At 34.1% G+C, this 22,583-nt stretch overlaps 2 protein-coding genes across 3 annotated transcripts; both read right to left on the bottom strand.

Moving 5' to 3' along the window:
* Positions 1 to 148: 148 nt before the first annotated feature.
* LOC140794511 (uncharacterized) lies at positions 149 to 5,837 on the bottom strand. Of its 2 annotated transcripts, none has more exons than XM_073146600.1 (7): positions 5,601 to 5,837; positions 5,319 to 5,523; positions 4,073 to 4,274; positions 3,528 to 3,721; positions 2,068 to 2,266; positions 1,811 to 1,975; positions 149 to 920 (listed from the first exon to the last, which is right to left on the bottom strand). In XM_073146600.1, the coding sequence occupies exons 1-7, from the start codon at positions 5,767 to 5,769 to the stop codon at positions 474 to 476; spliced, it is 1,581 nt and encodes a 526-aa protein (XP_073002701.1). In that variant the 5' UTR covers positions 5,770 to 5,837; the 3' UTR covers positions 149 to 473. The 2 variants fall into 2 exon arrangements, with proteins under 2 accessions (XP_073002701.1, XP_073002702.1); XM_073146601.1 differs by having other exon boundaries at positions 2,068 to 2,221; positions 5,601 to 5,833.
* Positions 5,838 to 11,505: 5,668 nt separating this feature from the next.
* On the bottom strand, positions 11,506 to 13,548 carry LOC140794112 (acetyl transferase GW6a-like). Its single transcript, XM_073145977.1, has 3 exons — positions 13,248 to 13,548; positions 12,955 to 13,103; positions 11,506 to 12,513 (listed from the first exon to the last, which is right to left on the bottom strand). Exons 1-3 carry the CDS (start codon positions 13,524 to 13,526, stop codon positions 11,670 to 11,672), a joined length of 1,272 nt encoding a protein of 423 aa, XP_073002078.1. The 5' UTR covers positions 13,527 to 13,548; the 3' UTR covers positions 11,506 to 11,669.
* Between the last annotated feature and the right edge of the window lie 9,035 nt (positions 13,549 to 22,583).

Below are 22,583 nucleotides of genomic sequence, written 5' to 3'. Positions count from 1 at the left end.
CAGTTTTTCACTTATAGGCAATCTTAATTTGAAATGTCTTTGTGATTGAGATACCGACAATTGGTAGACGATCGCATCTCAATACTTGTATAGTGATAGAATGCAAATGGACACAATCACATGCCCCCAGATTCGGCAAAATTAAATGTAATGTTAACATGCATCATAGTACATTTGATGTTTCCAACTGAGATTGACAATTCAGAAGCATAATAAGACATTCAAATTTCTCAATCGATGACAGGTAGTTTATAATAGAATATGTGGTCCTTGGTACTGTTTTATTGATTAATTTTTGAACATGATAACTCAAGGAACTCCTATGTAAACTCCAGCTCAATGTAATGTAACCCAATAAATAATGAGACACCTCTCTCCACTTGTTCATGATCTAGTTTGAACCAAACCTTCTAATCATGACTTCGATCGCTTTTAAGTGCACCATGATTACATCAGCAAATGTTGTTGGCTTTCTATGCTGATGACTTTAATGGCTTAACTGGTACGGCATACGGTGAATTCCAATCTGCGTCAAATATTTCTTGCAACTGTGCTACAATGGCAGGATGATACGTCCCAAAGCTTACGCCTGCAGTCGTGTAGAAGTAATCCCATATAAGATTGCTGGTACCAATGTGTGCCCTCACATCACTAACTGCATACTTGCCATGATTTACTCGAGTATAACCAGGGTAGATGTTTCCAGTAGCATTTCCATTGTGGATAGCAGCTCCAGTCTTCTCGTATCCAGGTACCATGTAATATTTGATCTTCAATTTACCACCACAGTGGTTGTACTTGGAAGATGCACAAAGAATGTTCAAATACAGAAGGGTCTTCAGATATTGATCAGTGTTTTCAATAAAATGTGCCCAGTAAGCAACTAATATGTGGACCGTCGCATTTTTAGAGAAGACAACCTGTTAATAGATGTTCAGTAAGATGCTGAACTGACAATAAAATGCATGCAGTTCAAAATGGGATTGAGAATGAATTATTGATGTGTATTGTATACTGAATGAAGTATGTTCAGAAGATATTTGACTGACTAGCTGCCTTAACAGGCTGAACAACTTCATGGCTCATCACAAATAGAATTCTGCTTAGCGCCTTTCGACACATTTCCTGCAGTTAAGTTTTTCTAGCCCAACTTAAACTAGGTTTCTCATCTATTTTTGGAAACCTATGTCTTTGAACCCTAGAAGAGTGGGGTGGTTTTGAAGAATGTGATTTGAAGCTTTGGCAAAGAGTTAGTTGGAAATTCTTCTTCGATGAAGAAGATAAAGGATTTAAGTGTTCAAAGATTGCTTGATCGTTGCAACGTTGTGCTCCTTGTCTCGCTTGTCTCGAGGGTTATGGAGACAAGTTCGTTCAATCTCAACGATCAAAGAGATTGGTGCAATCAACTACTAGAAGCAACTCGTCGCGGGATCTAGCGAATAAGAAAACTTTAGATATAGCTAAAGGATTCAACGGATAATCCGGAAGTGATTTTCATACTTGCTTTTGATTAGTGGTTGATTTAATTCCAGTGAAAATGATCAGTGGTTTTTATCATAGTTTGGATTTTTCTACTTAAATCTTATGTTTTTGCATTGCTTACTATTTAGCTTTCATTGTCAAGTTTACTTGCTAAAGGTAGTATAGTTTATATTAGAGTTTTGCCCTAGATTTTTCAAATTTCATTAACCATAAATAAATTCCTAAATTTTCTTTTTCAGCGAAAGAAAATTCATGATAATGAATTGCAACAAGAACTTAATATACATCTGATGACTGATATGACATGTACAAACCAAAACATAAGTACCTCTGATATTGCAGTTGACAGAGATGACCAGTAGATTGTTTGTTTAAGATACTGTGATTGCCCAAGCCAGTCCATGGTACTAATTCTGACAGTTCCTCCAAACTGCACGGATTTAATTGTCGCCACCCATGCTTGTTCATCTGCTTGGAACTTACCAAATAACAGCTGTAGAACATAGAAAAACGAGAATAAGTCCACAAGTTAGTGCTATTTATTGTAGCATTTTTGTTTACAAAGAAGTTTTAATATATGATTACCTCAGGTGGAGCAAATGAAAGATAGCTTGAGTGATTCTTTGAAGTGGATATATGACGTCCTGGAGTATCATATGGAATATCAAATATAAAAGGGTCTGAAAGTATAGGATATCCATCCACATGGGGAACCTCGATCGAATGTGGAAGAGGTGACCTGGGAGAAGATCTGAACTTGATATTCCAGAAATTCACTTTACATCTAATCAATCAGGGAGAAGATCTGAACTTGATGGATCTAGAGTGAAGAAATGAAAATCACGCAAAAGAGAAATGTGCACACTATTTTACGTGGTTCAACCTATGTCAATTTTGCCATTCTCAGAAAAGAAGTACATGGTTTAGGACTTTAGGGTAACCAAGAAATCCTTGTCTCACATACTAGGATTTTGACCCAACCCAAAGCCTACCATACGATGGATGTTACCCTCAGTGGCATTAATGCGCTCTAGACTTTCAGGTAACTTTCTCTTTACCCGTAAATCCTGAGAATATGAGTCATTCTCTCCAACAGAATCAACATCAACTAACAGTTAAATCCTCTTATATGGAGGGCTTTATCATTTAAACTTCAAATATTATCATGGGAATGACTTTCATGTGAAATGCTGCAACAAAATTTCAGTTGACTGCTTTATGTTACAAATAATAACTACTGGAGATTCAGGAAATGGAAGTAGAATCAACTTATTCATTACAATGAAAAGGAAATTAGAATTTATGATGTCTTCCTATTAAAAGTGTTTGATCTAAAATGTCACAAAATGTATGATAGATAACCATATTGTATTGAAAACTATGTTTTAATTTTTTGACAAAGAAACATATGCTTGGATATGTGAACTAACCCCATGCCAAAAGTGAGTTTAAAACTTAAAAGGTTTCAGAATTCTCATTTGGTTTCCTGTAAGAAAATTATTGTGACCCCCCCTCGTAAAAACTGTGACTACTATTTATACTGTTCCCCCAGGTTACTAATATAAATTTCCTCTCCTAGACTACACTTTTTTCCTTGCACTCATGCAGCATGGTGCAAGTACCCTTTATTATACACTGTCACATCTGAGCACCAACTTGAATCGACTCAATTCTAGTAAGCTTGTTACTATATTTTAGGCAGTGGAGATGCAGCACATCGATAAGGGTGAAAATCTGAAAGGTGTATGTTCTATAAGAATCTATCATAGTTTCTTCACAAAAGTTCAACACTGCCTATCAAGGTGCCTAGTTATTCCACTTTACTCGTGCTGAGGACCAGTTTCGAGAGATATAGCATAAAGCACGTCTAGAGGTTTCCCAAAGAACCATTATTTTTTTAGCCTTCATCATCATGGCCGATACCAGATATGGTAAAAAAAGTAAATGATATTGTTGCAGCATGACAAATTATGTAAAACAGACATTATCTGGTAAAGTCAGCTGCAATTGGCAACAAGTACTATGGAGGGGTTAATCAGAAATACCTGCATCTCTCTTTAACAGGTATGAAATGTGACCAGCATGGCACTTTTCTAAGAGCTTGCCATTGATCATCCCAAACTGTTCTCGTGTATGCTTTCGAATTAAGTGATGAAAGCTTCCACAAGTTGTTAAAATATGTTCCCAACCATTTGGCTATTCTAGGACAACCAACAAGATAAATTCCAGCTTCTTTCACCTGAGAGAAATTTTGGGAAAAATCAAATTATTCATATGATAGGAGCTTATAAGCACAATAGGACATATTTAGTCATGATGCCAGACTAATCTCTAAACAGAAAAGCATAATGCAACAATAACAACACTTTGACCAAAAAAAGATACAGCTATATTTTATAAAAAAATTGGCATACTATATTTTTGAAAATGTCCACTAAAATTTAATCTACTCTTCCAACTACAGTTGCAACAAGTCTTGACTTGGTATATCACAGATACTATCTACACAATCTGCATAAGCAATCATAAAGTACAGATCAAGATTGAAGCTATAAATAAGCATGACCAGTTTTGACACATAATTAAGTACCTGCGTAAGAGATTTCCAGTCATTATTTGCTGATCCAATATAGATATCAGTACCATCCGATATCCAAACTTTTGTATGGACAATACCAGATCCCCACCAGTCACTGAAAAGTAAAGTCCTGTTCTGCACATTTGGTCTTCCTGAAGCAAGATCAGATGTCTCTTGAACATAATCAGGATACACTCCAGAATGCTGCACAATTCTGAGAGACGTGATAATAGTTAAAAAGATAACCAAACTTCTTTTCATGAAAAAAAATCGTAATTTCAAATTAATTAATTGTTGAATTTGGATAAGGGAATGAACGTTCGTACTCATATTTTCATCTTCTTCCAAAACAAATAATAGTGCGGAGTGGCATATTCTTTAACAGTGTGTGGACCAAAACAATAATTAAAGTGTGTAGTCATGAACATGTTTTCAGGCATTAAATTACTTTTTTCCTGATTGTACAATGTCGTTGCAGAATTTTGATATTCTCAGTTACAATTGTCAATTGCCTTATAGAGGGTCAGACACAATACTACTCATATAAAATGAAACCTTGTCTGTTAACATTAATTTTTTGAATCAATATTCCAACAAATAGTCCTACTAGAATGATAGAGTGCATCAATTTTGATACTATTTAATGCCTATAAAATAGGATTCGTCTTTCTTATGTAGGTTTTTTAGCCTGAGAGATCACACTAGACCATACAAATCAAGGATTAAAGTGTTGAATGGGCCAGCTGCCAGCAAGTACTTCTGTCTTGCCGACAGGATGCCGAGACAAGATTTAGGGTCAAGTAGTCCATTGCATGGCACAGCCTCTGGCAAAGAGTTTTTCTGCCTAGATTAGATCTTCTGGCAGAGGGATCAAGAAGATTATTGGATCAAAATGGATTGTCTTCTATATCGCTCGCCTTTGCATGTCATGAAACTATTATTCTTGACTCAAAAATCAAAAAAGATTTAACCATGTCATATATGATTTCTTCAGCAAAGCTCACAAGGTTCAGTAAGTTGGTCTACTACCCACAAGAAGCAACATTAGTAAACTCAATTAGAAAAGGAACAACATAGTGTGATACATTCTTCACATCTGTCACTATTAGTAGTTAACTCTGTCAAATCCATTCCCTACTGTTACCACATTATTTGCTCCTATACAGATTGGCAAACAAATTCAAGCAAAAAGAAGCAATTTTTACCCCAAAGAAACCAACCAAAAAGCATAATAGATAGGAACAAGCTCAAAACTCGCCTGATATCAACCATCCGATCGGCCGCGGCCTCCAACTCCTCATAAACCCTACGCCCCTGAGCCGCTCCAAACCTCTCCATCTCCTCCTCCGAGTAGCCGTAATCCCCCGACTCTGGGTTCCTGGGCTGCGCCACGAGCTGCCAATACTGCGCGATGATGTCCAAATTCCTCGTCGCGTTCCCCGCCACCCACCGAAGCACATCCCCTGGTCCCAACGGAATCCAAAAAATTTTCGCTCAACAAACGGTCTTTTCGAGATCGGAGAGGAGGAAAGGAGATTACCGGTGGCGAGGACGCCGGCGACCCGAGAGAGGTAGGGCATGTCGGTGGGTATGGACTGCACGAGCCATGCCTTGCAAGAGGGCGGAGGAGGGGAGGCGGAGTTGATGGGCGGCGACCACACAGCGAGGAGGAGGAGAAAGAGGGAGAGGAGGAAGGAGGAGGGGTTCATTTGTAAATTGCTTTGTTTCTCAATGGGAGGGAAGAGGGGGCGAATTGCAATTTTTATTTTTACAGGGGGGGTATAGAGAGGATAAGAGAATGAGCTTGAAATTTAGAAACGTGCCGTTAATCTTCTTCTTTTTTTATAAAGAAAAAGGAACACCGCAGTTATAAAAAGCTAATCGATAGTTCTATCAAATTAGTAAGCCAATTAGCAGGATAATTAGGTCCCTAAAAATATAATAAACTTTACAATTTTAATAATTATAAATAAAATTTTTGATATTATTAACTATAGCCTTTACTAACTAAGTAAGCTTACTACCGCCTTTTATACAATAATATCTCTTATTAAGAATAGAAGCGTCTCTCTCACAGCACCCACGGTGTGGCCATACAAAAATAGGAGCACAATTAGCTTGTCGAACTTATGGAATATTCTCTGTGTCGATATGTTTAGCTACTATATTAAATTCCCCATCAATATATGCTTATAGAATATTTATAAGTTGTAACCCATAAGCATACCATTACTCATGTATTATAATAACGGATACTCTAAATGTGCCATAATATTACTCAAGCTATAAATGTAGTCATGACTTTTGACCATAATCTCACTTAAGTTTATATAAAATCCTAGTCATTAATAACTTATGATCCAAATGAATCAATCCATGTCAAGCCAGAGATATCATTTCCTTATACCAGACAATCAATTTTACAAATAAGAAACGAGCAGAGTGGAAGAAAGGTTTTGATTGAAGAGTTAAGGCCATCTAGATCTCAATTCAAATTGAATCGGTATCCGCTAGGGTTTTGGATGTCCTACGTGGTAAATTTATAAATAATTATTAGTTTAAACAAAATATAATTTTATTTAGAACTCCTAAATTATCACCATTTTTCACGTATATTTTTTAAACTTCTTTTTACTATATACATCTTCGTCCCTTTTAACTAAGTTTTTTTTAGTCTAGATGTCCATATGGTTACTTATTTTTCTTCGTTTAAAAAATATATGTGAATATTTTTCTTAGTTCAGAGGGTATACGTGGTAGTAAAAATACTCATAGAGTACCCAAAAAATAGTGACGGTTTAAAAAGTCTAAGTGAAATTATAACTATTAGCTTCTCATATATTGCACTTTTATTGAATGTATTTAGAAAGACAAATAATTGTTAAAAAGTTTTGAGATAACTATGTTCAGATAGTTAAATCATGGGCCGGGCCGGCCCAGCCCAATAATTGTTAAGAAATTTTGAGACATTCAATTTGCATGGAGCTGAGATGTTTCTTATGGCAATTGTGTCTCTTAAATTTTCTTTTTGTTGAAAAAAAAATTGAAGTTAGTTCATTCAAATTTAGCATTAGACTTCAGACATTGTTAAATTTATTTCAAATAATAATATTTTATTTTATTTTTACTAACTTTTACTTTCGAAGTGAAGCGTCGAAATTGCTCAGAGGAAGAGAAAATTACAATGTTTTGTTTTTATATTTTTGAGGCAATAAAATTATAATGTGAGAAAGAGAAATCATGCCCAATGAACTCTCACATATAGAAAAGTTCAAAATAGAAAGAGGAAAAAGAAAACAACTAACATGTAATATCATATGATATTGCTATTTGAATAGGGTTTTCTAGTGAGCAGTAGCTCTTTCTTTCTTCTTTTTGTAGGGAGTCAATCACTACTATTCTTTTTTTTGATAGAAAAGAGAGAGAGAGAGAGAAGACTTTACTAAAAATCCAAATGTTTAATGCGTTGGAGATTCTATGTGTGAACATACTATTAGTTACGTGCTAACGCATTAATTATACATATCCGACAGTTTTAATTACATCTGTTATCTAGTATTTCTCTTCCAACATGAGTAGAATCGTGATAGGAACATTGGCACACATTGGACAGCAGGCTTACACTATTAGAAATAACCTCTAGATTTATCAAATTGTTGGGGTCCCTTCCTAAAGGGCTACCTTGTTATTGGGGTGGGTGGGCCTTGGGAAAAATAATCCATTTTCCCTAACAAGTTCCAAGTCATAAGTAGAATATCTTAAAAACTAAACAAGTTGGATGGACATAGACAACTATAATTGATTTCAATATGGCAATCACATGCTCCCAAAGATGGCCTTTAACACTCCTTAATTACTCATCCTCATTTGATTCTTTCTCACATAATATTCTACTCTCAAGAGGATATGTGCCTCCTAACCAAATCCAACCTTCACTCTTTTCTTAATCTCCTCATTGAGCCCACCTTGCTCCTTTTTTATGCATCTTTTGTGCATTCCAACCCCACAAAATTAAAATTTAATCCTAAGTTATACTACAACGGAGGAAAATTTGCATTTAACGTCCTATCTTTTATTTTTATCGTGCTTTCGGTAGATCTATTAACTCTTAAATTAAGCTAAGTACACTAAGAACATCACCAAATTAATAATTATTAATCAGTAGAACAACAAACAAATGGAGTCTAGTACTAGACATATGAGTTTTATCTAATTAATTTAATTTCAAAAGGCTAAAATATATGTTTTAAGAAGTTTAAATGGGATGTAGCTTCTTCCTAAGAGCGCTTCTAATTTTTTTTCTCCCAACTATTTTTATTTTATGCCATTTGTCCAAAAAGTGTTAGTGTTAATCTAATCTGACATGCGGTTTATAAGTATTTAGTATAATCCAGGGCGTAAAGTTGTAAATCGTAAAAATACAGAGTGTAAACCGCGTAATTAGGTAACGTGAGATAGAGATAGGATTGTAAAGATAAATTTCCCTTAATATTCCCATCTAATCTCCTTTTATTAGTTCTACTACAAGATACCCAGATGAGAAGATACCCTAGTGAGCCAATGGCACAAGTTATTCCCTATCCAAATTCCCATTGCCCTTTTTGTGGCTTTTGTGCCCCTTTTGGCACATCACACAGGCTCTGACTTCAGCCCTAAGCCCTACGTTTTAAGGGGAGGATTAAAGCCAATGGTGAGAGGTGGACACGTCTGTGAAGAGAGGAAGGTGATGAGAAGCTAAGAGCTAAGCTAATGCTAACACATGGCTCTCTCCCTTTTATGCTTAATTGCTTAATTACTTATTAATTACTTTGCTTTGCTTTTGCTCCTCTTTATTTAGAGCCGAAAGGTTAGAACCTTTGTTTGGGGAGGAGGGATTAGATTAAACAAAGTAGGGGAGGGGGAATAAGATTAAGATATTGCCGTATCTTAGCACATCAAATGTTTGAGATCGTCACTGAGATAACAGTGATGACCATGAAAGTGAACTAGTTGAAGAAGATAATGATTTTATAAGTTTCTCTCTTTCCCTGTGATGTAATGTAATGCATGTGAAGCATCGTTTACTAATCTTTATATTGCGATTAGCGCGTAATAGAAATTATGATAACATTAGAGTTGATATTTAGTGATTTTACTATCGGAGCGTTATATATGTATAATTAGCTTACAAGCTAATAATCTTTGGAGATATATAGTTTAAATAGTTTGAGTTTTTTTTTTTTTTGGCTTTTAATATGATCAGTACAACACCAAAGAGGATTGATACCCAAAGAGGATGATTTGATGATAGAAAGGGAGATGCCAAACCAGCAAAACAATTACTTAAAGCCCCAAATGCAGGAGATGCATACCTTGCACTTGTTGTATATTTATTAATTTGCTTGCTTGTGAATATGATTAAATTCATAAGTTGCCATGGCTAATTAATCTAGATGAATAGTTATTACACAATTTAGTGAAGAATCATTTAAATTATTCCCAATTTGAGTGGTTGTGACAATGAGGTGTGTAACTTTTTGAGTCATGAAAACAATCTTAGATCAATAATTAAATTGAAGCTAGTGCACTAAGACATTATTTCTGTTATAAAAAGCATGATATACATTATATGTTACCTTTAGATCATAAGTGGACTTCAAATAAATCATTGAGAGATTCAAGCACTTTGTGCTTCCACTTACTGTATAAAGTCACTTACACTAATTAGCATTCATCCTATGCAATTTATTTCTAAAGGTATATATATTTTACTATCTTATATTTACGTTCAAAATTATTTTATCCCTCTATACTTTAAAAGTTTCACATCCGTTAATATACTTCTAATTAAAGTAAAATTATTAGTTTTCTTATTAAATTTAACTTAATGACGTCAAAATGATTAGAGTACTCCTATCATACTAATAACTAAAATAACAATGGTGCTTATTTAAATTTGATAGTAAAATAATTTTGCACATAAATTTATAATAATAAAATATACTTAACTCAAAGTTAAAATTTAACTTTATACTAGAAAACAAACAAAGAATATTTCATACATTTACCTTTAATGTCAAAGACATGATATACATTGTTTAATCTTAGTATTACTGTACCCACAATATGTGACATATATATCATTAGTATGTTATCCTTTCTAACCTTAGACTGTAACTAAGGAAATGATATAATTGAAATATTACAGTGATAATATTGAGAATGTTATAAAAAAATTTTATTCACACTCTACATTCTCTCTAGAAATTTTGTAATATGACCCTTACTTTTTTCTATAATTTTTATTTAACACTAAATATTTTCACAGCAGTTATAATATTATAAAAGTTTTAAGCGGTAATTATATTATATATATTTTTTCTAAATTAGTAGCACGAATTACGATGCGGTTAGGAGAGGGAAACTCGACGACTCGACGAGGCTGTGCATCAACTGCGTCCGTACGGAGTAGAGTAGGTTAAGAGGGTGTGTCAGGGGGCACACGTGACCCGACCCTATAAAGAGATTTGTGGGACCCCATTTGACCCCCTAATTTCCTGGTCAAAATTGGAACACCATCTGATTGATTGCTCCCCCTGACAACAAGGACTTGGATCTCTCTTCTTCTTTTTTCTCTTTTCCCCCCCCTATTCTTTTCAAAAAAAAAATATTTATTAAATTTTTAAGCATTAGTTATACTTAAATCACTCCAAATGTCACCATTTTTCACCATACATAAACTATTAAAAATGTCTCAAATATTATCTCTTTCATCAAGGTTTCTGTTACCTTTTAATTTTATACATGAGTTCAAAAAATGAGTTTATAGAGAGTCTAAGTATAATTATCTCAATTTTCAATCAGAGCTTTTAAATTTATTTACAAGTGTCAATAAGCTATTCATAGATTCACTCCAAATGTGTTATTAGCTATTAATATTGTTTAAAATCACTATTTTAGAAAGCCATAATATTTTATATATTTATATGACACTCATGTAGACTAAAAATCAGTTTGCAAGTCACTTATTTTAGTTACAATATACAATATTATTTGGTGTGCAGAACCTAGCAGTCAAAAACTGGTAATGTTGCAGTTGCTCCCATGCAATATTTGTGAAGTACAATTGGCTCCCCTAATTGCCCAGTCAAAATTGGAACATTTGATGATTGATTGCTCCTCCTGACAACAAGGACTTGGATTCTTTTGTCTTCTTTTATTTTTAATATATTTTTCAAACTCTAAAGTATTTAGTCATAAGTATTAGTATAGTATTTTATGCCTCTAAATGTTGAATGTGAGTCAATATAAGAGAATACTAATATAATATGAGTTCTTTAATTCATCTGTGCAGGATCCCCCTTTGACCTTATCATCATAGCTTCAGGATTAAAATAACTATATATATATATATATATATATGTATGTGTGTATGTATGTATTATTTAAAGTAGAAGGAAGTAATATTTTTCACTAGAAGAAGAAAGAGTTCTTCTTAATTATGCTTACTATTTAGCATGCATGGTATATATACATGATTACATTTGCATTCCACACCACATCTACTCATTAAATTACACAAAAAGGAAGCCACAAAGGCTGCAGTAATTTGTGGTGTGATCATATGACGTCAAAAATCTCGGGGGTCGACGAACATGACTTTGTTGGACGTCGACGGCGGTGACGCCAGCCAGCCGTCGACGTCGTCATCGCCGATGGGATTACTGCGGAGTGGCTTGATGCACCAGACGTCCTCGTCGCAGGAGAAGCGGCGCCAGTGCGGGATGGCGGCGCGGACGGGATCGGCGGGGGCGACCTCGGCGACGACGACGCCGCAGGAGGGGTTACGGACGGCGAGGTTGTGGGCGAAGCGGCAGAGGGAGCGGAGGAGGTGGGGGCCGTCGGGGCCGGACATGTGGAGACCGTAGAGGACGTAGGCGCCGAAGGGGAGGAAGACGTTCGGGATTGACGGGAGGTGGAGCCACGGGGCGAAGGTGTCGGCGGCTCGGAGGAGGGAGACGGCGGCGCGGGTGGCGGCGGAGGACCCGGCGACGCGGAAGCTAAGGATGTGGGTGGAGTCCCAGACGCTGAGGATGGCGAAGGAGGGGGGAGAGGAGGAGGTGGAGAGGGTGAGGTAGGTGCCGACGGTGTACTTGTGAGAGAGGAGGGAAGGGAGGTCGGAGGGGAGGAGCTCGACGGCGGAGGAGGGGAGGAGGTGGCTGTAGAGGGCGGCGGCGAGGGGAGGGGGGAGACGGAGGATGGAGTGGTGGGGGATGCGGAGGGGGAGAAGGTGGGCATGGACGGGGTGGCCGAGGAGGACCGGGCGGCGGAACGGGGCGTAGGAGAGGCGGCGAGTGAAGAGGGACAGGGAGGCGGAGTTGGAGGCGGTGGTGGCCATGTAGGCGTAGGCTGCGCCGGCGGCGGAGCACCACCGCTCTGCGTCCTCCACCAGCATCGTCGCGATGCCGAGGCATCTGACCAATAATATACGAGAAGATAGTGAGGGTTAATAATATGTATATATATATATATATATGAGAAGATTGTAAATATTAATTAGAATAAAAAATATATATAATGCAACTATATCATAATAAATATATACATATAGAGGAAAATAATCTATAGAATTATTTGAAGCATTAAGAAGATTTATTAAGAGCAAAAAGCTTTGGCATCCACATGGCAAGCACTGGACATGTGACCACCCAGCGTAGGTTAATTTCATCCAGTACATTCATGCTAGGCTACGCCGCTAGCAAAGTTCTACTGCACTTGGAGGTGATGAACTAACTCATAAAATCCCATCTCTATCTAACCTTTTATTTTTAGTTTTTTAGTCTCGTACAGATAGAGAAGCCAAAAGAGGAAGACAAGAAGAGTACTACTATATATTGAATGAACTTAAGACCTACCTATGAGAAGGGGAGACTCTGAGGCCAAGAATGTAAGCCACCTTCACATAGGCCATTAATGGACTTGTTGATGGCCTCCCACTGCTCACCATCTTAATGCAAGCCCTTATAACCCCCACCATCTCCTTCTTCTCCCCATACTCCGCCACCTACACATGCGTTAACATATAAGATATATAAATATAAAACTATAAATTCTAAGTATAAAGTTTGCATTGATATACATATATATATATAGAGAGAGAGAGAGAGAGAGAGAGAGAGAGAATGAAAGGTTATGATCATATGTATACCAGCATGACATATTCCGGCGCATGCCGGACTCGAGACAACGGGTCACCTAATTGGTCCACGTAGAGTGAGATGGCTCTCTTGTTCTTATTCTTCTTCTTCTTCTTCTTGTTCTTGTTCTGGTTGTCGTCGTCGTCGTCGGCGGCGGCGGCGGCGGCTGCAGTTGTCGGGCCGACCTCGCACCGCCTCTCGAGTTCCTCGACCGCCGCCAAATCCCTCTCCATGTCGAACTCTCTAACTCTTATCATCTCTTTCTCCTTTTCCTCCTCCTTCATAACCATCTCTTTCTCTCGAACTTCTCTCTCTCTCTCTCTCTTAGAGCTCAAGTGGCAAATTTATACTAGTGAGATTGAGATGTGGAGACAAAAATAATGCTAGTGAAAAAGTAAATACCACAATTAAAGATAAATGTTTAGAATACTAGTTGTATATACAAATAGGAAAGACATAGAACTTTCAAGTTGGTTAAATATCCTTTGGTTAGAATGATTGGAAGAAGATGCTACAACCCAGAGTGTAGAGATTTCCTACAGCTTAGATATATGAGGCAGGCCACTCACAATTGATTAGCCTCTTAATTTAACATGGTGAAGTATATATGTGAATTTATCATGACATATATATATATATATATATATATATGCATATTTCTAATAATTCAATTATCACTCTGGATAACAAGTACTTATTCGACATAAAAGTTAATCGATGCTTATTCTTCAGATGATTTTATTGCTTAATCTCGGAGAAATGTTTCACAAGTTGCTCCTTCAGTTATTTTATTTTTTTATTGATTCTAGATTGATTATTATTATTATTATTATTATTATGAATAATAATATTATTATAACTGGGTCTCTTTTGTGTCTCGGTCCAATTTGTTATTAGATTGTATACCTTTTATTCCTCCCTATGAGAATTCCCTCCCTGGAGTCAACATAGGAGAGAAGAGTAAAGTATAAGGATCTTAATTGAAAGCTTCTTTCCTATACTCTTATCTTTCCCTTCATTCTTAATAAATATTAATAAGAAGATTATTTTTTTAGCATTGATCAATAAATGTCTTACTTAATTCTATCATTAATAATTAACTCTCACATAATTAATGTTCTCTATTCCTATGCTTATATTGGGACAACAAGTTTATTATATATTCCAACTACTTGCAATCTCGTATTTCATAAAACTTTTTAAAAAAAGTCCTGTTTGATTGTCAATTTGTTCATCACTTATAATTGCTTGACCGACAAATAGTCGGTATCTCATTTAATATGTTCTCTTCTATAGTGTCATTTTATTTTGTTGGACAGACTCAAATTTAGATCCACCTTAAGTTCAAGAAGAATTCTTGTCGTTTTTTTTAATATATTTTTCTATATAAAAGAAGGGCAGACTAATAGTTTTACATTTTCTCTATGTGCTCCTATAATGCCTATTTTAATAGTAATTACTAATTATTAGTTATGTGATTCAAAAAAAAAAATTAACTAAAAGAAGGTGATTCAGATTATTATTTTGTTTTAAAAATATTTTAATTTGCAGTCATTATCTCGAGATTTCATAATATATACTTTTTTTTATCATTGTGCTACTATGGAAACACAATTTTGCAGTACATTGATTAACATCCATCAATATCAAATGCTAAATTTCAACTTATTGTCTTAAATAATAAATTATAATAATGCATTAATCTATATAAACTATCCAACCTCCCCTAATATTAGATTATTTTTTCTAAGATTATCATTTAGTTGAACAATTAATGAAGTCATTATTGAACATGTAAAATAAATTAATTCATGATTGAGGATATCAATCCCTATTAACCATTATAAAATGAACTTAGTTGAATAAACCACAGTTTGGCCAAATCAATGATGTAATTGACATAATTATGAAAATTGTTTAGGGATCTTAATAAGTAGTTAGTATTCTAATAAGATTGTGCATTGAAAACAAAGCACTACACACAGGCATTACACCATTGATTAATTAAATCCTTAGCATTTCTAATTTTGGATCATATTTTGATGCTTATCTTTTTTAAATTAATAATATATAAATGTTATTACTAATAGGGAGGTTTTGACCAAACTAGCTCTCCCATTTTTTTTAGGCATCAACTACATTTTAAAATTTTAAATACTGAACTGAGTGAATTTTGCCATGTCAACAAAATCATTAATTCAGACAGCGAATTCTAAATATAAATTACTAATTAAGTCATCGACTTATATAGATATTTAAAAATCGCTAATAAAATTATTAAGTGTTAAAAGAGATTTATAATTTATATAAAAATTTCTCTTTAAGACAGTATTTTTTAAACTATTTTTAAAATTTTGATATAAATCGCCAACCCAGTCAATAATTTATATTTAAAAATTTTACAAGTTATCTAATCTCCTATTTGAATTTCGAAATGTAAAAAAAAAAAAAAAAAGGTTTTGATAGACTTGAAATAGTTAAAAAGAACTCAGTTCAGCACTAAGAGGAGAAGAAAAGAATAATAATATCTTGAGATACAGAGATTGGTTTGTTTTCTAGTGTGGAATTTGGCCTCACATGCCTTCCTCATGCATCCCATCATGGTCAGACATCGGACAGAGCCAATCAGAGAGAGGGAGAGAGAGGGGAAGGAGAGAGGGGGAGGATCTAGTCTCACTAACCCCACTGACAACTTAGATTTTAGCTGGCTTCTCGATCAATAGGGTCTGGCCACGTCCCAGACACAGGTGACGTGGCAATGTCGGCTTCTATTTCCCACTGGTTGGACCCTCGTGGCAACTCTCACAGAGAGAGAGAGAGAGAGAGAGAGAGAGAGAGAGTTGTGCACGCTTATGGCTGTAGATGTCTCTCTCTCTCTTCTCTGATTCTCTGGTCAAATTAATTGCAGGAGGGAGAGGGCGGGGGGGGGAGAGGGAGAGGGAGAGGGAGAGGGAGAGGGAGTAAGAGATCTTTATAGAGCCCACCCCTTCTTTTATTACTAGTAGATGATGGATTCCTCCTATACGGCTACTACCTCTTTTGGAGTTATCTATGAACTGGGGCTTAAAAGGGTGGAAACTTTTGAGGAAGTTTCACGTTTCAACCTATTATTGTTAACCTACCAATCATGCAAGCTTTGGGTAGATCAAAGTTGGGGAAGCTTCAATTACCCAATCCTTTCAGTCCATTGTTACTTCCATTCCACAATAGGAACATTGCTACTTTTATCCTTTTTGTTTAATGTTGGTTAATAGGTATAGTTTGCAATTCTCGTGCAACATCTTAATCATCATCAAGTGCATTTCTAGGTTTCTTTGTGCTTTAATTACTAAATTTGATGCCCTTGGTTCAAGTAGTTTTCGCCTTTCGTTTCTAGGGTTTATAATATACGTCGCAAATTGAGATGTTTATAAATTTTTAAGTAGAAATAGCAGCAAAAGCTGTTTATATAATCCGAGCTAAAGCAGCATTGGATTGTAAATTCTATAATTAGTAATTATAGAATTCAACATTAGTATTTTTTAGAATCTAGAGTCAGTATATATGAAATTCGAAAGATACTAACTCTAGAATTATATCTAGAATTATATAGATTGTATGTCAATACTTTGTTGCTATACATAAATTTTTTATATAATAACATCTATGAATTATATAAGTTATATTTTAAAATACTCCGCCGATGTTGTACAAAAAGAAATATATATTGATCTGCATTTTAAATACTTTAGTGTTGTATGTCAAAATAAAATTTCATTGTTGCACATATTTCAAAATTTAAATTGTTCCAAATATAATTTCATTATTCCACAAAATTAGCTTTCATTACAACAAACTTGTACGTGGTCTTGATTCCTTTAGGAGTCGTTTGGTTTCTTGTATTTAGAAATACATGTGTATTAAGTGATACATATTTCTCTAGATGTTGTATCTAGAGAAACAAATAATTTATTTGGTTCATTATATTACATAGCGTTGTATTTTGTTAAACATATATTTTGTTAGTTATATTTCATAATGGCGTATTTAGTAAATAAGTATTTAATTCAAGGAGAATAGAAGAGAGGAGAGAAAATATGAGTTAGGATCGGCTATGGAAATGAGATGAGAGGAGAGAGAGGGGTTAAGAGTTGGTTAGGATCGAAACGAGAGTAGGAAGATGTGTTGGGGTTGGGTTGTGATCAAAATGAGAGGAGAAATATGGGTTAGGTTATGATGGCTAGATGTTGTCTTTTGACATCCACCTCGATCAAATGGATGTCAAAGGGCTGTATTTGAGTCTAATTAGTTTTTTAAAATATTATTTTTTTAGATTTGGTGCACCAAACCAAATAATAATTTATGAATTAGATACTACATCTATTAATACAGCATCTAGAAAAGCTCTCAATCAAACAACTCCCTAGTATTTCTCAATCATAGAAGAGTTATCAAGTAAGACATTGGTTATCTTGGTAGAATAGCTCTACTTAGGATGATTGTAACTTTGATTAGATTCTCTCACTTTCTTAACGTCTTACAATAGTTATTTCTTCTTTTGACTCCATCATTTATAATTTTTACTATAACTTCTACATGAGGCAATCATATTATCTTGTGAGAATTTCATTGGTGTGACACTTTTGTAGCTAATTCTTATATTCCATACGAAGAATGCTGCAATTCAGAATATATTGATAAGCAAATAAACATTTGAGTAATTTTTTTTTATGATCCATATTGTTTTTGGATAAAGATAACTTCTTAAATGCCCAGTCATGAGATTGATTATCATAACCAATTGAAGATTCTTCGGATGGGTAATAAACAACTGGTACCACACATAATCCACATCTGGTCGTTTACCCATTGTGCCTATATAATATTTATGAGTAATTATAGATCATGAGTATGTATCTATGAATTTCACCAATATATCTATGGATTACAAAAATATTATCTATCTAGTTAAGCATATGCTGAAAATACGTTTCTATATTTGACATCATTTAATAAGTTATAGTGCATTTATACCTAGTAAAAATTAGTATTATATAGTCATTACACATTATATTAAAATGTAGTTCTACATCCACATTACAGATCTTGTTATAAACTGAAAAAAAAATATGACTAGCATAAAACAAATACTTTCACATAAATTACCAGCATAAAAGAATAATAAAGTATAAATACAAGAAAATATTAGAAATTTATTCTGACTATTATCATTGTGGATTACTATAAATAATTTTCAAATAAGTAAACAAGTCATCCACATGAATTATATCTCAAAATCTAAGAAAAGCGTGATTATTAATTTTCATCCACCTAGATGGTAATAATAAAACTATAAACAAATATGTTTGAATAGCAATAAATGCTAGCTCTGAAAAACCTTGATCTCTTTGTTCGAATATTTTATTTGAAGATTGCTTCAATATGATAGAATAAAAACAAATAAGTAAAACCTAATTTTCTTACCGACGACAAAAGAAGATGGGAGAAGGTTAACAATAGAGAAGGTCGAGCCTTACAAGGTCCTAATGGAGCATGCTTGAGCTTCTTTTCATCGAAGAGGCAAAAAAAATTAAGATTGTGGAGAAGAAATAAGGGATTTTGAGAAGATGGCAAATTTCATTTTATTATCACTTGGAATTCAAGATCTCTTAATGTTTAATACAGAAAGGAGAGGAGTAGAAAGAAAAAATATTTGTTTTATATTTTATAAAGGTTATGAGATCTCTATTCATTTAATGCAACGAGATACACTGAAATTTGGTGCAAAGGTAAATTTGATATTTTAAAAAACTGTTAAGTAAAAGTAGAACTGTAAGAGTGTAAAAACATAAACTACTCTTGGTTTATAGTTCAAATCCCCCCAAAAAAAGTTAATAACCATCAAAGTTTATCCTCTTTTATCTTAGAAAAAAGATATGCTTAATACAAAAACAAAGAATCCAACAAATAATCTTGCCCTCTCTCCTTCATTCTTTTTGAGAGTTAAAGTTTCTCCTTCATTCTTTGCTAGAAAGAAATGCATACATGGGAGTAGTTTCACACTTGAACTCTAATGTGGTCCTCCAAGGACTCCAATTTCTAAGTTGATTTTTTTTTTATCAATACCAACTCAAAAGAACAAATTCAGTAATTAAATAGATACTTAATAGCCCATAAGCCAACAAAAAAGTTTGTGAAGGATTAGATATAATCATTACCTGAAATTTTTTCTGAATACATGTTGTTGGGGGCAGAGTTGGTGATAACTTATTTTTCTAAAATCTTATAATGATTTATTGATCTTCTCCATAGTACCAAACTGGATGTTGACCCAATCAGAGAACCTTATATGACTATTCAAAGATTTAAAATTATTTTTAAATATTTAAATATATACCTGCAGTTCTAAATAATTCTAAAAACTAAAAAAATCCAATAGAAATGATAGAATTGTATTTCTTCCATTATTTAGCTATTTCTAACTAATATTTTGATTTAAGTACGTTAAATCATATGGCCGGTACAAAATTATATCTTAATTAAATTTTAAAAAATATAATTATTTTAATTTTAGGACTACTAGTTGAATTAAGGATAACTAGATAATTTTTTTTTAAAAAAAAGATGAATAACCTAATCGATTCATACAAATCTAATCGGGCTACATGATTGAACAGTCAACTTTTACCAAGTCAATTGTATTGCTGATCCGATAACAAAACTAAACCGGCTTGGTGATTAGTTTATTAGTTCATTGATCTAATTATTCGGTCTAATTCGGTTCTGATAACTATGATTCCTATTACTTGATTTCAATAAACTTGAGCTATTACTTTTTCTGAGAGAAAAAAAAACACAGAGAAAGGGTTCCCAACACATGAGTCTCTCCTCTCATCTCCTCTCATCTCCTCTCCTCCTTATCTTTTATGATGCATACTGTGCCATATGTAAGTAACTACAATTTTGCCTTTCTTGTGAACATATCTTAGAACTACTACAGTGAACTCATCGTACATGTTGTCTTTTACCTACTTGAAAACATCAAGATTATTATATTGCCATTACTATTAGGAGACACTTCCAAGGTAGATCTGAACAGAAACATTTATGTAACCAACCCTATTTATTGTTGTCATCATAGTGGTGGACTGGTGGGACACTTCCTCATAAAATTACATGACATAGTGATATCTTTTCTCTGCAAGTTCATAACAAGCATGTAATTCTAGCAATATTCCAAACAGTAAACAGTTTGTATAAATTTCTTCCTAATAATATTCCTTAAGCTGCTAATAGAGATCATCGAGTCGCTGCCGGATTACCATAATCATCATAACTTGTTCAGCTTACCAAAGTAAACTACTAATGAAGCAGAAAATTTACTCATACATTGATAATTCCTTGAAGGCAACCTATAATGGCCATGAGATGTAAACATGCAAAAAAAGAAGTTCAAGATATGTTTAGGTATTATTCAAAATCCAGCTTGCATAAACCCCAGGAGGAACTAAAAAGAATAAAAAGTAAAAGAAGTTTGGAGCTCTAAAATATAATGCAATGGAATATGGCATCCCATTAAGACAGTTAAATTAGTTGGTTATTCCTTGGCTTGAAAGAACTCTGAAAGAATCCTCACCTTTATCCATCAGAACTACTAAGATAACCAGCATAAAGGTAGAAAAGTAACAAAAGTTACAGTGGAAACCACCAGGAAGAAGTGAAAACTCAAGGTAAGATGCAGAATATAAAATACAACAGAGATAAGAAGATGCCAGAATTTAAAGCAGGGGGAGAATATATCTTATGTTCAATTTCTTATTATTGCATACTATGAGATTGCATCTAATAGAAAGCTGTTGATGCATCAGAATGTAAGAAAGGATTAGTCGAGGCAAAAACTCAAGCTAAGATGCAGAGCATAAAATATAACAGAGATAAGATGCCAGAATTTAAAGTAGGGGAAGAATATATCATATCTTCAATTACTTATTATTGCATACAGATATGGATAAATATGAGACTCAATAATGCAATTGCATCTAATAGAAAGCTGTTGACGCATCACAATGTAAGAAAGGATTAGTCAATGTTCTGTTGCATGTTATGAGCCACTTAAACAAAAGGCAAGAAGAAATCCACAAAGAGGAATAGAAAGGAGGAATGATTCAAGCACTTTTGCTATTAAATGGGACCTTTGTCAGTCCAAAATGGTTAATGCTGATTTTTAATTGGGAAACCTTTATTTTTCTGCACACCAATAGGAAACCAGAAAGATCAATGTTTTCACAAACAATTGTTCCATGTTGGCACATATATGCAAGAACTGATAATATTCTCAAATATTCAAGTAACTCAAAAGTGTTTAAGATAAGTTGCATTGAAGCCCATACATATACATATGTATATATATTATCCTTGTTAAGTTAATTTCTAGTAGTAAAAAATCAAAATCTACACCAACTATTTAGTGTTTCTAACTCCACTGTTCATTGGATCACTGGTGATCTATCCCAAGTATGTGATGATTCATTTGGCTATAAGTACATGACTTTCATAATCAGCAACAAGACAAATGGGCTTAACAAAATATGTTAGTATGAAGAAAATGAAAAGGCATCAAATCCTATGCAATCTCACTCCTGTTTTTATATAGAGGGAAGAAAGCAAACAGATCAAATCCATAAGAGCATCTCACAATTCGGCTTAAAAAGCATAAAGCACTATACTGTAGTTGATGCTCCTTATGTGGTCCAAACCTACCAATAATATTCACCTCCAAAAAGTGACTAGCTTGTGTCTAAATCTTATTGAGCATTTAGTCCCTATCCGCTAAGGCATTGGCCAAAAGGGTTCAAATCTTCCAATCAAAATAGCACTCCTAAGTCCTAACCAACAAACAAGAGTATCTAGTTCACTTCTTGTCTGTCCCAACATAAATCTGAGCACTTAAGGATTTCAGGTATTCATTCATTTTAGGAATAATTTTTTTCTTACTTTAAAATAAAAAATTGTACTTAATAATTACAGCTAAATACCACAATAGTCATATTCCATAATATTCATTATAATTATATCTTATACTACACACTAACTCAATTACTAATTTACTCTTGATATCTATCACATCAATCTACTTCATATCAAATCAAAAACTATTTATTATAATTTTATAAAAAATAAAAAAAATATTTTTTTCTTATTTTTTTCACTTTATATCACAACAAAAGTAATTATTATACCTTTATTTCAGAATACTAATAAACATAATTCTAGAATAGATCCCTCATTTTAGTAATAACAAAAAAATTCTTCAAACACTGATAGTTGTTTCTAAATTGCATTCGCATGACTTGATTTCACTAATGCGG

The sequence above is a fragment of the Typha latifolia genome, chromosome 8 (genome assembly GCF_019914945.1).
Source record: "Typha latifolia isolate L0001 chromosome 8, TyphaL0001v2, whole genome shotgun sequence".
NCBI classification, from domain to species: domain Eukaryota; kingdom Viridiplantae; phylum Streptophyta; class Magnoliopsida; order Poales; family Typhaceae; genus Typha; species Typha latifolia.
This window is presented reverse-complemented; position numbering and strand designations above follow the sequence as displayed.